The sequence below is a fragment of the Merops nubicus genome, unplaced genomic scaffold (assembly GCF_000691845.1).
Source record: "Merops nubicus isolate BGI_N331 unplaced genomic scaffold, ASM69184v1 scaffold11097, whole genome shotgun sequence".
NCBI lineage: Eukaryota > Metazoa > Chordata > Aves > Coraciiformes > Meropidae > Merops > Merops nubicus.
Window position 1 is genome coordinate 1 of NW_008620991.1, and position 15191 is coordinate 15191.

The 15191-nt window shown below is 41.7% G+C and overlaps 1 protein-coding gene across 1 annotated transcript; it reads left to right on the forward strand.

Moving 5' to 3' along the window:
- Positions 1-2716: 2716 nt before the first annotated feature.
- LOC103776770 (nuclear pore membrane glycoprotein 210-like) lies at positions 2717-15086 on the forward strand (the record flags this gene model as incomplete). Its single annotated transcript, XM_008944295.1, has 9 exons — positions 2717-2782; positions 3065-3220; positions 7045-7243; positions 8359-8395; positions 8610-8724; positions 11396-11617; positions 13056-13229; positions 14472-14664; positions 14980-15086. Coding segments are annotated over exons 1-9 (1269 nt in total), but the record flags the coding sequence as incomplete, so codon positions are not given.
- Between the last annotated feature and the right edge of the window lie 105 nt (positions 15087-15191).

Consider the following 15191-nt stretch of genomic DNA (forward strand, 5'->3'; position numbering starts at 1 on the left):
GTGCTCTGGGGCAGAGCTGAAGCTGACACCGTGAGGTTCGTGCTGTCATCTGTACTCAATTTCTGTGGGATGTTTGATTTAGTTCATGCTATACCCAACCACACCAGCAGAGTGTGATAAGAAGTCTTAGTACAAGTAAGCATTTTCAGAACTTCATTGTGACTCCTGCCAGAGTTTTCCACTAAGGGAAAGTAAATGTGTTTTCCTGTTACCCACCTCTTTCACAATTCTATTCTTGTCTCATCTTGTCTTGCATATATCATCAGATATCTCACTAGAGCACATTCCTTCATATTACTCCAATAATTGCATCAGTATTCTTACTTTACTGTGATTTTTTTTTTTCATTAAAAACCTAACAACTTTTTTCTCCCAACATTTAAATTAGTTTGCATTTACTGAAACTGAGAACATTTTCCCAGTCTGCCCAATCAACGATGCCAGTGGTTGTTTACAACAGCACACAGCTTGACTGTTGTTCCTGCCTCTATATTAATGCTTGCCTCCTACTCATTGGGTTTTGAGTCAGGCTATTCTAAATTGGTGAATAGAATTTTTCTGAAAATAAGTCAAAAGAGATTTTTGGATCTAGCCAATGTCTGTTTATAGCTAAAGTAACTCCTTCCAGATGGTATCAGAATGACTTTTAGGTTTTACTTTGTCAGCTGTCTGATTTTTTTGTTGATTGCTTTGATCATATTTGTGCTAATAAGAAGGTTTCTGTTGCATGTAAGAAGGGAGGGGAGGGGAAAAAAAAAAAAGACCAAAAAAACCCCAACATTTGTTTCCTTCCTTCCTTCCATGCATGGAGGTTTTATTTTTTTGGGTTTTTTTTGGTTGGTGGTTTTTTTTTTTTTTGCTAGTGGAGGGCATCACTGTCACTAGTAATAGTTTGTGGAGTTCAACTACAAGGCTGTGGATAATGATTACACTGAGATAGAGGCTGGTTTATCCTTTTTCTCCTCAGTGCAAGCTGACTGCTAGTAATGCATCTGGTTTATATGGCTCCACAGAATTATTAGCAATTGGGTGTTTCTATTTTATGTTTTCTTCTCATTTCTCTGCTTTAATTGAAAATATTTTTACAGAACATTCTGAACTTTTATGTTCTTTAACATTCTTTACATGCTTCTTGCCACATCCCGTGTATCTCCTTTTGTCACACACCGTTACCTGCTCACCCATTTCTCTTTGTCTGGTGCTCCTTTTGTAATGGGGTTGTGCACATGCTCGTGGGAAGGAAAAGCAAAATGTCTGTTCCTTCTGTCCCCCCCCCACTGTGAGAGTTATTAGCTAAGCTCCTGCATAATTTAGATTTGTTTATTTTCCATACTGTCCTTCTAGACAAGATTTATCATCTTGTTTGTTTTTACTTTAATTATGAAATGGGTTAGAGCAAGTGCTGAAGAAGTTCAAAGAAATTAAAACAGTACATGTAAGGAAAAAAAATTACTCCAGTGTTCACCCTTGTTTTAATCTGATAGAACCCTGACATTTACTTTGGCATGTGAAAGTCTTATTTTTTTTTATTTTTTAAACTCACTTTAAAACCACATTATTCCCAGTCTATCTTTCTGCTCATTATTTGTCTCACCAGACACTCCCCATATCTCACAGTAACAATGTCTAAAACCTACATGTTTTACAGCAGTGCACTGATTATGTTTCTTCAGTCATGATTATTACACATCTAGGAGGACAATACTCTGCTTGCATTGTCAAAATGATTTTTAGCACTTCACTTTATAAAATATAAACCTGCAGCAGATATTATCCTGTCTGGGCTGCAAGTGCTCATACAGTGGGTACAATAATTTGTCTCTATTAATGTGAACTATATCAGATAACTAGTTCTTTCCCTTCTGTAGCGTAATTCCACGCATTAAAGCTCTTCTAATCATGAAACAACTCCTCAAGAGCTGGTTGCTCTGGTAGAAGGGTGGGGTTTTTAATGGGATGATAAACATGAGCTTGTAAGTTGGCTGTTAGTTGACTTGTTCCATGGAAAGCTGTTGTGGGAGCATAGCCCAGGTGCTTTGGGCCCTCCCAGTGCTTGTGGCAGGAGCAGGCTCTTGCCATACGTGCCTACTGCTCGTTCCGTGGCTGAGCAGTTGGTGGAGCAGCATGTTTGTTGAATGGTTCCAGGTAGACGTGCTGATTTTCAGCATAAAAATAAAGTAGTAATGCCAATGCTTTTTACAACTCCCTGAAAGCAGGTTGGAGTGAGGTGGGGGTTGATCTCTTCTACCAAGTAACCGATGGGCTGAAGCTGCGCCAGGACAGGTTTCAATTGGATATGTTGAAAAATTTCTCTCCTGGCAGAGTGGTGAGGCCTTGGCCCAGGCTGCCCAGGGAGGTGGGAGAGTCACCAGCACCAGAGGGGTTCAAAAAACTTGTGGATATGGCATTTTGTGACGTGGTTTAGTGGTCATGGTAGTGTTGGGCTGACGGTTGGGCTTGATGATCTTGGAGGTCTTTTCCAGTCTTAATGATCCTAAGAAGATAATTACTTTTTTTTTCTTTTTTTGTTTTCCCTCTTTCCTCATTCCTTCCCTGCCTCCCACCTATTTTTCCCCTTTAGATCCCTGAAAAATTTCCATTGAAAGAAGTTATCAGGTACAGAGTGTCAGGTTACTAGATATGAGACCCAAAATCTGCCCTTTGGCTGTCAGCAACAGAGAAAGAGTGGGGATTTTCTGAACTATGGTAATCCCACATGCCAGGCCTCCAGTGCGGCCATTTGCGAAAAGTTTTCCTGGCTCTAAGCATCGAACTTCTGCAGGTGGGAGAGAGCTATCTGGCTTAGCAGCACTGCTGAACACGTAGGACATGTGCACGTAGAAAGCTGAAATTAAAATGAATGAAGGGTGGTAATCTTCTCGTCTCTTACTTCACCTTGCTTATTTGAAAGTTCTGAAGTGTTGTTTGTATTTCCTCAGTAACAGCCCTGTTGTTGCTCAGTGTGTCTCTGGTTTTCATGCAAGGCATTCAAAGTCTCGACAGCCAAGAAATGTGAGCACCATACACTATAAAATATTTGAAAGATTTTCTCTCTGTATTCTAGGCTCATGGTGGAAGTGGAAATTTCAGCTGGTCCTGTTCTAACCAGGCAGTTGCTACAGTGACAGTCAAAGGAGTGATGACAACTGGAAGTGATATTGGCGTCAGTGTTATTCAGGCAACTGATGTTCAGAATCCATTGCATTATGGAGAAATGAAGGTAAAACTCTTTATTTTACCTGCTCACTCTTGAATATGGCTTCTGGAAACAGTGAAGAAGCTGAGAATACCATAGAAATTGCTCTTTCCAAAATGTTGACAGGAGGTTTCCCTGCCTGTCCTGTGGCAGGTTAAGTGATGAGGTTTAGGGTTTGTGCTTCTGGGGATTCAAGCTCTCTCCACTGCATTAATATTACTCCTATTTTTCCCTTTTCCTGATTTCCTTGGCAAGTTACTTTTCCTTGTTGAAAGTTTGGAGTACAAGATGGAAATAGTAATTTACTACTAGCCTAACCATCTAAGCAGACAAGCCAAACTAAAGACACTTTGTGCAGGGTAAGAGGTGTGTGTTTTCCCTCGACACAAAAGGGTGACAGATATCATCAAGTTGCACAATGAAATTCCTGCCTGGAGAAGTGGCTGAAAGGAATACAGTGCCACATAATGGCTTTAGATGCCCAAGCAGGCCAAGAAAAAAGAATGTTTTAGGAAAATAATGAGAAAATGGGAATGAAAAATATCCCTCCCAAGAGGGGTTTTTCAGGGCAAATCATACCCTGTTCTTAGGATTTGGTCAGGGTGAGCAGTCTGTGGTATGGAGAGAAGAAAGTGCAGGAACAGTATGTGTAATGGCCCCACAGGAAGCGGTGTGCACAGGCAGGTGAAGATGATGCTCTGGTTAACACCAGCTAACACTGTAAATCTACAGTCTTAAGAATGTTGTTGGTTGGTGGATCAAGAACCAGATGAACAACAGAGCTCAAAGGGCACAGAGTCTGGCTGGAGGCCTGTACATCGCAGAGTTCCTCAGGGGTCAGTGCGGGGCCCAGTCTTGTTCAGCATTCATCCATGACCTGGATGAAGGGACAGCATGGACCCTCAAGCCAGTTTGCTGATGTACACAACTGGGAGGAGTGGCTGACACACCAGAGCTGTGCTGCCATTCAGCAAGACCTGGGCAGGCTGGAGAGTTGACCAGAGGGGAATCTCATGAAGTTCAACCAGGGCAAGTGTAGAGTCCTGCCCCTGGGTGGAAGAACCCCCTGCACCAGTGCAGGTGAGGGGCTCACCTGCTGGAAAGCAGCTCTGAGGAGAAGGGCCGGGGGGTGCGGGGGCACAGCAAGTTCCCCATGAGCCAGCCATGAGCCCTCGTGGCCAAGAAGGCCAATGGTCTCCTGGAGTGCATTGAGAAGAGTGTGGCCAGCAGGTCAAGGGAAGTTCTCCTGCCCCTCCACTCTGCCCTGCTGAGGCCACATCTGGAGTGTTGTGTCCAGTGCTGGGCTCCCCAGTTCAGGAGAGACAGGGAACCCCTGGAGAGAGTCCAGGGGAGGCTACAGAACTGCTGAGGGTGGGCCATGGAATGTCTCTGTGCAAAGGAAAGGCTGAGAGCCCTGGGGCTGTTCAGCCTGGAGAAGAGAAGCCTGAGAGGGGATCTGATCAATGCTGATCAATACACAAAGAGCCAGGGGCAAGAGGCTGGGGCCAGACTCTTGTCAGTGGTACCTAGTGACAGGACTAGGGGCAATGGGCATGAACTGGAATCCAGAAGGCTCTATCTGAACAGGAGGAAAAAGTTCTTCAGTGTGAGGGTGGCAGAGCCTGGAGCAGGCTGCCCAGAGAGGTTGTGGAGTCTCCTCTGGAGAGATCCCAAACCCACCTGGATGTGATCCTGCTGTGGGTGACGTGCTGGAGCAGGGGGTTGGATGACATGATCTCCAGAGGTCCCTTCCAGTGCCCACCACACTGGCATTCTGTGTGATTCTGTGATTCGGAAACATCTCCTTGTGTCCTTTGGATGCAGATAATCTCCTTTAAGAGAACTGTCAGTGCTTACTCTCTGTGTCAAGCTGTTGAGAACTGCCTGACTGGTGACATGGTAGAAGAGAAAGCAGCAGTGGCAGCACTGGGGCATGTGGCCATTACTGTGGAGCAGCACTGCTCTGCCCCCTGCACAAATTCAGGCATTTTAGCCTGTGCTTGAACTCTGAGCATTTTGCAAAGAGCTAAGCATCGGAGTGAGAACCTGACAGAGAAGAGCGAACTTGCTCCTGCCCGCTGAAGATCTAAGCGATCACCCAGAGCCCCTGCTCGCCCAGCTGCAGAGTCACTAATGGAGTCGGGCTGTTGGTGCCAGGCGGGTGCTGTTGAGGCTGGCAAACAACCTCCAGCTGGCTAAGGCTTTACGAAGGTGGTGGTCTTTGATTTCTGAGGGAGCGTTGAGGTTGATGTAGGAAGCATGTCTCTCAAGCCCTGGGGCTGTGCACCTTCCTTCCAGGATGCATGCCTGTAATATGGCAGCTGGTGGGGAACAAGCAGACTGCATCCAATATCCACCTGTCAGCTGGACCGAATTCCTCCCAGCTTTTACGTACCCTCCTGTGTTATTGTTGAACTCTGCTCAGTGCTGTTGTGTGCCCAAGTCCCTTTTGACAAAAGTGTTAAAAAATGTGTTTGGTCAGGACTGCCAAGTCTGTCCCAGAATGAAGAGAGCACTGTTTAAACAAATACTTTTCCTCTTTTTTTATTTTCTTACATTTTTTTTTTTTATTTTCAAACATAAGTCAGAGCCTGGAGACGGAGAAAATACTTCTCTCCATGTGAGCTTTCAGAGCAGTGCATTGCACAATTTGACCAGGTTATTTTTGAAGCCCTTTGTTCTTGTGTTAGCAATTGCATTCTTTGTATAATAACTCTGAAGAGTTCCATTTACTGACCTCATTGAGCAAGTTTAGGAAGAGTTAACTTTAAGTTCCCCAAGGATTACATTTTTAACTCTGCATCGGATGGTTCAGTATTGTATCCAGAAGCCCCTTCAGATGGTTGGGAAGTTAAGATATTGAAAATTAAAAACTTTGATCACAGCTATTGTTAAAAACTACGCAGTCAGTCTGTGATGGATTCTTAACATCAATGGAAGAAGTAGCAAATCAGAATAACAGATCATGGCATTACAGCTCATTCATCAACAACCAGCTATCACAACATGGAAGATCTGTCTCTGCCAGTCTTATTTTTGAAAGTAATCTTTCTGATTTCTAAAGTACCTCTCACATAAAGGTTACTTGTTGAAGCAGAGGGTTGTTAGATTAGGCAGTAGATATTTGTTTGCTTACTGTCAATTTCTGACATATTACTATGGGAAAGTGTTGAGCCCTGGACACCTTTAAAAATGTTTTGCCAACAGAAATGCAAGAAAGAAAAGAAAAAAGAAGCCATGGACGAGATGTTTGGGTCATGAGTTCCCTCAACCTCTGCATCCCTGCTGCTGTGGGTGATGCAGGCTGGGGAGCCTCGCTAACCATGTCAGGTCTAGCACAAATATTTAGGCTGAAAATCAAAAATCAAGATTGGATGCTAAATCTGTCCTGAATGGTGATAGTTCCTCCTGGAGATACTGCACAACTTAGTCCACACTTGAAATTCAGCAAAGCAGAAGACAGCATTATTGGGGGGTTGGACTAGATGATCTTTCGAGGTCCTTTCCAACCCCTATGATTCTATGATTATAGAAGTAGCAGTTAAAGGCTGACCAAACTAATGTGAGCGTGGCCTGTTAGGGAAGAGAACACTGAAATGGCAGCAAGCTTTTCCTGGCCCTTCAGATACCTTTCTGCAAAGGTAAACACAAAAGCAATGTTGAATCTGAGAGTTGTTTCCAGCCACCAGAGGGAAGTCAACAATTGGGAGGTGTATACAAGAGGGCTCATTAAAATAAGGAAAGCATATCAAAGTCTACTTCTTTTTTTTAATTTCTCTCTGTTCTGGTACCTTTTTTTGTGGGGTTGTGTTCTTACATCTCTGTCCTGTGTTTGCTTCTTTCTTCAGGTGTATGTAACTGAACCTAGTGGCATGGAGTTCACACCGTGTCAAGTTGAAGCACGTGTGGGCCAAACACTGGAGCTGCCCCTGAGGATTAATGGCCTGACAAACACTGAAACGGGCGAGACGGTCCCACTGAGTGACTGTTCACACTTCGATCTAGTTGTGGAAGCAGAAAACTCTGGCGTGTTCAGACCACTTCAAGGTGATTTGATCCTCTTCCTGTTGTGAAAGTTAAATTAAGATGTTAGTAACTGTCATACATCTCTTTTAAGTCACTGTTTCAATTGCTGTCTACAGTATTCCCACAGAGGTGCTTAAATTCAGAGGTGGGGATCAGAGAAGTTTTATTTTGAGGATATATTTATTTTAAGGATTTTTTTTTTCTTGATGATATACTTGATATGGAACTTCCCTTTAGTATTTTTGGCATTTTGAGGGACTCTGAAGAGGTTTTGGCAGCAGCATCAGATATTGTGTAGTATCCCATGTATCTTCCTACTTTTTTTACTGATACAGTATTTTTAACATGCTTCTGTAACAAAGCTGCTGAGTTTTTCATGAGAGGGGACTATGTATATTGTGTTTCAAGGTAGCATTGGAGGATTTATAAGAACACTAGGTTTAGTAACTGCTTTGCCCAAATTCTCCAGCAGTACTTTCAGTTCTATAAAGACACTGTTCATTATTTGCTCATAAGGAACTGAGGCAGTCAGCTGCCTAAATTTTGCGAAAGCAAAGTCATTGTTGGGCTCATTGCTTTCAGAAATGCCTCTTGTCAGGTTTATTAAGACTATGGACTATGTGTGTTATTTCTAGAGGTTGCCATTAACGTAGCTGGGCTGAGTGGACACTGAGCAATGTGCTTGTTCCTGTGTCAGCTGAATTCTGTATGTTATTCTGATGTACCATTAATTTTTTTCCAAGTGTCTCTTGTATGGAAGCTCTTTACTGTGCGTTTGAGCCGGTAAAACCAGCCTGCATGATACTATCTGATTGACTGAGAGGCAGCTATTTTAAGTCACTATGTAGTAGGCTGGATTGTTTGTTTCAAAAAACCTAAAAATAGAACCCTCCTAAACCCCAAAACATCCTCTAAGCAAGCAGAGAAATTTCATGAGAATACCTCACCTTCAACTAGAGAAATGATGTATTGCTACAGATCCACCTGTTTGGTGCAGGACAGCTTGTCTCAGCAGCGTCACTTACTTGTGCTTAATTTCAAGCCAGTTTGATTTTCAGACAATGAGATGAAAATACTCAGTGAGAGAGAGAAGTTCTGTTAGTTTGTACCAGAGTAAAAACTCGTCTCCTGTTCAGGACAGTATAAAGAAGTTTATGAGACTTGGAGACTTCAGTAAGTGTTGAGTTTGAGATGACAGATAGTATGGAACATTTTTACAGATTTGGTTGGAGAAGACATCTCTGCTTGCTTCTGGTGGAAATGCTTTTGTCAAGAAAAGCCATGTTGAACCTGCATTAAAATGCCTGGGGATTTCTCTCCAAATACATATTTATATATTCCTGATTTATCTGACAGGAAGGCTTAAGCCAACTGCTGATTTTTGTAGTGGAGTCAGAGTGAAAGCTGAAGCTCAAGGTTACACAACACTTGTTGTTAGTTACGCCCGTGCCCACATCCACCTCAGTGCGAGCATCACCATTGCTGCTTATCTACCATTAAAAGTAAGTCTTTTTTCACTGTTCCTAAAGCAATGCATCCCTTAAAATGTCTTTCAGTGACAAAGAGCAAGTTGATATGATGTAATTAATAGGTATTTTAAAGACAAATGAGGTGGGTGGGTGATTCACAGAAAAAACAAATTAAAGACTCTTCTGAGGAACTGTGTTTTAACCCTTTCTCTGTGGAGCATGTATGTAGTAGAGTTTGCTTACGTGGATATTGCAAGCCAACTACAGAGGAGTGAGTAGTGCAGTAGTGAACCAGCAGATTGTTTTGGCTTCTGAAGTGCAAAGTGAATTCGATATCCTTGCCCGTTTTTCATACTTCTGTCAAGAGTCACCATTGCTGTCACCTGAAGAAATATATAGGTCAGTAATAGGAGGACATCCATCCCAGTGAGGATGTGTATCTTATGTTGCACAACACACTTAAATTAGTAAAATAGTTTTCAGCAGATTCTAGATGGGTAGAGAATTACGTGAGCCTCAAATAATTTCTTGATGGTCCATTTTAACTGATTAAGAATTGGCTTAATAAGGGAGAAGTCACAATAGAATCATAGAATCATTAGGGTTGGAAAAGACCTCTAAGATCATCAAGTCCAACCATCAACCCAACACTGCCATGACCACTAAACCGTGTCCCCAAGTGCCACATCCACACATTATCTGAACCCCTCCAGGGATGAGGACTCCAGCACCTCCCTGGGCAGCCTGGGCCAATGTCTCACCACTCTTGTCAGGAAAGAAATTCTTCCTCTCTAATAGCTAATCAAAACCTCCCCTGTTGCAGTTTAAGCCCATCTCCTCTCATCCTATCACTGGTTCCTTGGGAGAAGAGACCAACCCCCACGTCACTCCAGGCTCCTTCTGGGAAGTTGTAAGGAACCAGAAGGTCTCCCCTCAGCTTCCTCTTCTCTGAACCAAACACCCCCAGGTCCCTCAGCCACTCCTCACAAGCCATGTTCCCCAGACCCCTCATCAGCTTCATTGCTCTTCTCTAGATCTGCACATGGACACAATCCTGTGTCCCTGATGGCAAATGGAAGTAGACCTAACCTCTGATCTCTATTTTTATAGTCTATAAACTGCTTCTTGCAAGAAAGAAAAGCTGGCTAGCCTACATGGCTGTGAAAATTTTCAATTTTCAGTTGAAAAAAATGCTTATTCCCTCAAAATGGGACAAACATATTTAATGGTTGGACAGTTCACTAAAGAAAACACAAAGAACGACCCTGAGTATGGGTCTATATATGGAAAGATGAAACAATCCACTGCCGTTACCCCCATCTTCAGAGACCTAGCACTGAACCTGTAAAGCTGAAGTCATACCTTTCACCATAGCTTTTTTCCCTCCAGATCTTGACCAAAAGTTTCTGCAATGACTGCAGTGATGATTTTACTTTTAAAATATGCTTCTGTCAGATATCTTAAAGAGCTGAGTATTATTATCTGAAGATGCTGAGAGATCCTGAACAGAGTGTGTAGACTTTCTATTATTAGTAGCAATGTGAGAGAGGCATAGTCCCTTTTAATTAGGAATTTTTCATATGTGTGGTATCATTCACATTTATTAACAAAGTCCCTTGAGATGTTGCAACACTGCTTTTCATAAAGTTAAAAGATTCTGGGGTACTTAATAGAGCCAATGCATGGTGACAAGGAGGATAGATTATGTGTGCTTTAAAAAAAAAAAAATCCATGCTTAGATATCTGTAAAGAACTTCTTTGAAGTGTAGAACAGTGATTTCTACATTCTTTTTCCCCCTTTCTGTCGAATGAAACATTTATGATGCCCAGAAATGAAAGGCAGCATTTTTTTGTCAGTCACCTGTTAAAAAAAGTCCAAGGGCAGACAGACGCTTAAGACTAAATCTCCCAATTTTCCAATTAGTTTTAACCTTTATTTTACAAATATGACTAGCAAGTAAATGGGAGGGAAGAGGAACATTTATGCCAGGCCTTGCTTTCTCTCTCTTCCTACCAAAATGCACCTACAGAAAGAATTGAACCAGCCTTTGTTAGCTGCTGTGTCTTTCTTACTAAACACCTAAGTAACATAAGTAACTTGGAACACAATCTACAAATGATTATTGTACATCCAAATGTCAGGTTAATTTCTGTGATGAGAAACAGCACAGGCTGTCCAGGCCATGCCCATCAATGTAGAATTTGTTGTGAAGGTTTGAATTAAAACTTGTGTAGGAGAATAATTACATGCACAGAGCTGTGCTGGAGAGAGTGCTGTCAAATGAATGTAGAATTTGACGTTATTTCATTGATTTAAAGTATTGTCTACTTAAAAAATATACTCAAATACTATTGCTCTGAATGTGCTCAGAAGAGTGTATTGAGTTTTTCTCTTGCTGTAATTCTTCATGAAAGAGATGTGAATGGAATGTAGTTGAAACTTTTCTTTGGATCTGTGAGTTCCATTGAACATAATCTGACTGGGCAGAATTCTTGTAAGTGATGCTAGTTATTGTGGTACAACTCTGTACTTAAGTAACCATGCTTAGAAATCTCTATGTGGGGAAAGTCATAGCCTAACCAAAGTACCAAAGATAGCTCTACCATTAAGAAGGAAGTTTCTTTCACACAATCAAACTTATGATTTTTTTACAATCAAACCATGTAAACATTCATTTATTTGTAATTAATTCATTCATTACAGACTATTGATCCTCCATCTGTTGCTTTAGTGACTTTGGGTTCCTCTAAAGATATGTTATTTGAGGGAGGACCTAGACCATGGGTACAAGAACCTTCAAAGTTCTTCAGGAACATCACCGCTGAGGATGGAGAAAGTATTGGTGTATCTTTATTTGGGCCTCCAACGTCTCGAAACAACATCCAGCATTGGGTTAGAGTGTCTTGCAAAAGCCTGGGAGAGCAAGTAAGTGCCATTTGTGTTGCCCTCCATCAAAAACTGAGCTAAGGCAAATGAGAACAGGCTTCAGCCCATTCATGATGCCATATACCTTTTATATAACAAGTAGTTTTTCTAAAAAGCCAGTGAAGAACTTGGGTAAGTATATCTTTTCTGCGTTGTTGATGCTGGGACAGGTTTGAGGGAGCATTTCACAACGTTATGTTACAAGTGGTTTATGATTGGTTTACTGCAGTATAAAGCCACATCACAGAAACATGATGTTGTAGAATGTGTTAAACAGATAGATCCTAATAAGTGCAGCTTCAGTTTGCGTAAACTGCAGCAAACTGGCTCTTCTGTCTGACCTGCTTCTCTTTAGCCAAGTTACCTTCCAGTGTAATTCTGTTTATTCAAACAAATGTCAGCAGTAGGAATTTACTCTTCTGATATTTGTGCTGTCTCTTTGAAAATGGCTGCAGTCATTCTCCACCTGGTCTTGTTTTCTCCAACACACAGAAGTGATTTATCCTGCTTTGCTCACTTTGGCCAGTCTATAAGGCATTTAGCGTTGATTTAATGGTTTTCTCCTGTGATTCTGCAAGGCCTAAGCATTTTGGTGTGGCTGCCAAATTGTTTAACTGATTTCCTCAGTGGACACCATACAAAGTGTCGCTGTTTCTGTAAGTGCACATTCCAAAAGGAAGAGCATTTTGTTGTTGTTGCCATCTCGCCACGCACACCTTGGTGTCTGCCCTCAGAGTTATCCCGAGCAGGCCACATCTGTGTGGTTCTGGTTAGCACCAGTGCATGAATGGGTAAGCCCTCAGCCTGCTGGGACAGCCTCCTCGGTGTTTATACCATACAAAGTGTCGCTGTTTCTGTAAGTGCACATTCCAAAAGGAAGAGCATTTTGTTGTTGTTGCCATCTCGCCACGCACACCTTGGTGTCTGCCCTCAGAGTTATCCCGAGCAGGCCACATCTGTGTGGTTCTGGTTAGCACCAGTGCATGAATGGGTAAGCCCTCAGCCTGCTGGGACAGCCTCCTCGGTGTTTATACCCACTTTGTTTTGTTGAGGGTTGAAAAAGGAATGTAAAGCAAAACATAAGATGTTTTTAAACACACTGAAGTGACTGTAAATAGTGTCATTGGGCTGTTCTGGTCTCACTCTGCAAGAAAAAGCACCTGTCTGTTAGCTTTTTAAGTTACAAAACATTTGCTGTTTGAATCAATTTGGTAGAACATCCAAGCCCAGGGGCAATACTTTATGGTAACGGCATAGAACTGTTCTGGAAGCACACACCTCCTTTTACATCTTCCTGTGTTTTAATGGTGCTGTAAATTCCAAAGAATCGTATTTTTACTTGTTCATTCTCTTATTTCTGTAACTGTGACCTATAAAGTAGGTCTGATCTCGTCATCCTTTTCTCTCTCCTGACCTGCCTGTTTTCATAATTGTACAGATTATTGCCTTAACAGTTGGAAACAACCCCACAATCACAAACCCTTTTCCAGCGGTTGAGCCTGCTGTTGTGAAGTTCATCTGTGCTGTCCCTTCACGACTCACCTTGACTCCTGTTTATGGAAGTCCTCAGCTGGATCTCTCCTGCCCTTTGCTGCAACAAAATAAGCAAGTGGTAAGCCTGAGAAGTGGTAGGAAAAGAATTTGTTCTTGTAACTTGAAAATTTGTGTTTGGACCTCCACCTGCGAAGTAACACATCTGACTTGCTGCAAGAGTAAGAGTATCTCCAGTGTTGTGGGCCATGCTGGTCTCATTGCCTGCTTCTGCAGAGAGCAGCCTGAATGGGAGTGTCCTACAGTGCTCATTCAAACAGCTTTACAAAGGCACCTCCCAGAAAATAGAGCTACATGTAAAAGCATTTGGATTGTGGCTTCTCCCAAAAGTGTCACTGCGTGGAAGACTTTCTCACTTGTCTTGAGTTAAACTTCTTTAAAAAAAAAAAAAAAAACACAAGAGGAAGGGGGGAAATGTTCCCAGCAACTGTTTCTAAGGACAGCATTTTGTCCCTCTACCATTTCATTCTAATGCAACTATTCCATTGAGTATAGATTAGATTTTGAGTACAGAGACATATTTTAACACATACATTTTATTACATGAGTGTACATTACTGTGTGTATCTCGTTAGTCAAGGCACTAGTGCTGCTGATGTGAAGATACCCATGTGAGTATCTACAGTGAGTATTGTTCAGTGACATCAGATGTATTCAGCTTTGCACAATAAATGGATATTACTGTGTGTTGGTTGTCAGGCATGAAGAACTCTTCCTTCTCTGTCCTAATGAGTGCTGTCACGTGTTCGCTGCCGAGTAAAACTGTTTTGTTGTGTTAGTGTCACGAGGCAAATATAAAAGTCATCCTGCTTTCATAAAACTGCAGTGTGTATCAAGTTGGTAACTCGTTTTAAGGACCTGCTCTGCGAGGTGGGAATGAGCGTTTTGCCTATTGTAAGTCACTTCTGAGTTCACCTGTTTTCTGAGCTCCACTGTGTGTCAGTTAGGCTATGACAATACACTGCTACCACTACTGCCTTTCACAAGATGAACGCTAGAATTTTGAGCTGTGTCTTTTCACAAAGACCAGTAGTTTTCATTACTTTAATTCCAAAGACAACGTAGTTGGACTGTGCAGTTCGATTTTGTTTTAAGGCAGTTCATTGGCAAGGGAAAAAAAAAAATCCTCCCAAAAAACCCTTGCTGTTGAAGTACAGCTTGATGACTTTGCTTTGATGGCTAATTTTAATGAAGATTATTCATGTAATGAGTGTTATAATAAATCTCATGGAACTCGACATACTTTTTTTTTCCTTTAATGACTAAAAAATGCTCTTGCATCAAAGTATTCATTTTTTTTCAGGTTCCTGTCTCAAATTATCGCAATCCAGTACTGGATTTGGCTGCGTATGACCAACAAGGCAGTAAATTTGATAACTTCAGTTCTCTTAGTCTTGTCTGGGAATCAACAAAAATGTCCTTAGCCAATATTGACCCTGATATGCCGATGGAGCTGACCCTGAAAGAAGATGGAAGCGGTCAAAAGAAAATGCACGGTACAAATTAATTTAAATGATCATTGAATTATTTGAAGGTCAAGATTACATCTATTTGGTAACATCTAAGTTTGATTAAAAAAATTGCTGTAATTTGCAGTCATATTTCAGTTTGCCTTCAACATTTATTTGAAGTGTGCACTACTAAAGAAAAAGAAAAAACACACACACAAAAAAAACCACCAGTGCCTAGAACCTGTCATGAGGGGGAAAAAATTCTTGTCTGTTTAGAATGATAGTGGAAGAGATTAGCAGTGTATGCTTCATCTTTTCTTCCCCATAATCAGATTTATTTGACTTTCTGTTTCATTCTAGGCTTACAAACTGTTCTGGTTCATCACGAGTCTGGCACAACTGCCATCTCTGCAACTGCAACAGGATACCAGTCATCCCATCTCAAGGCAGCTAAAGTAAAAATACTGGTACTGGGAACTCTGTTCCTTTTTTTTTTGCCTTTTTGACGTGATGCTTAACATATGGAGTTCCTACATATTTTTCCTTGGTGCATAGTAATGTAAAAATAAGGT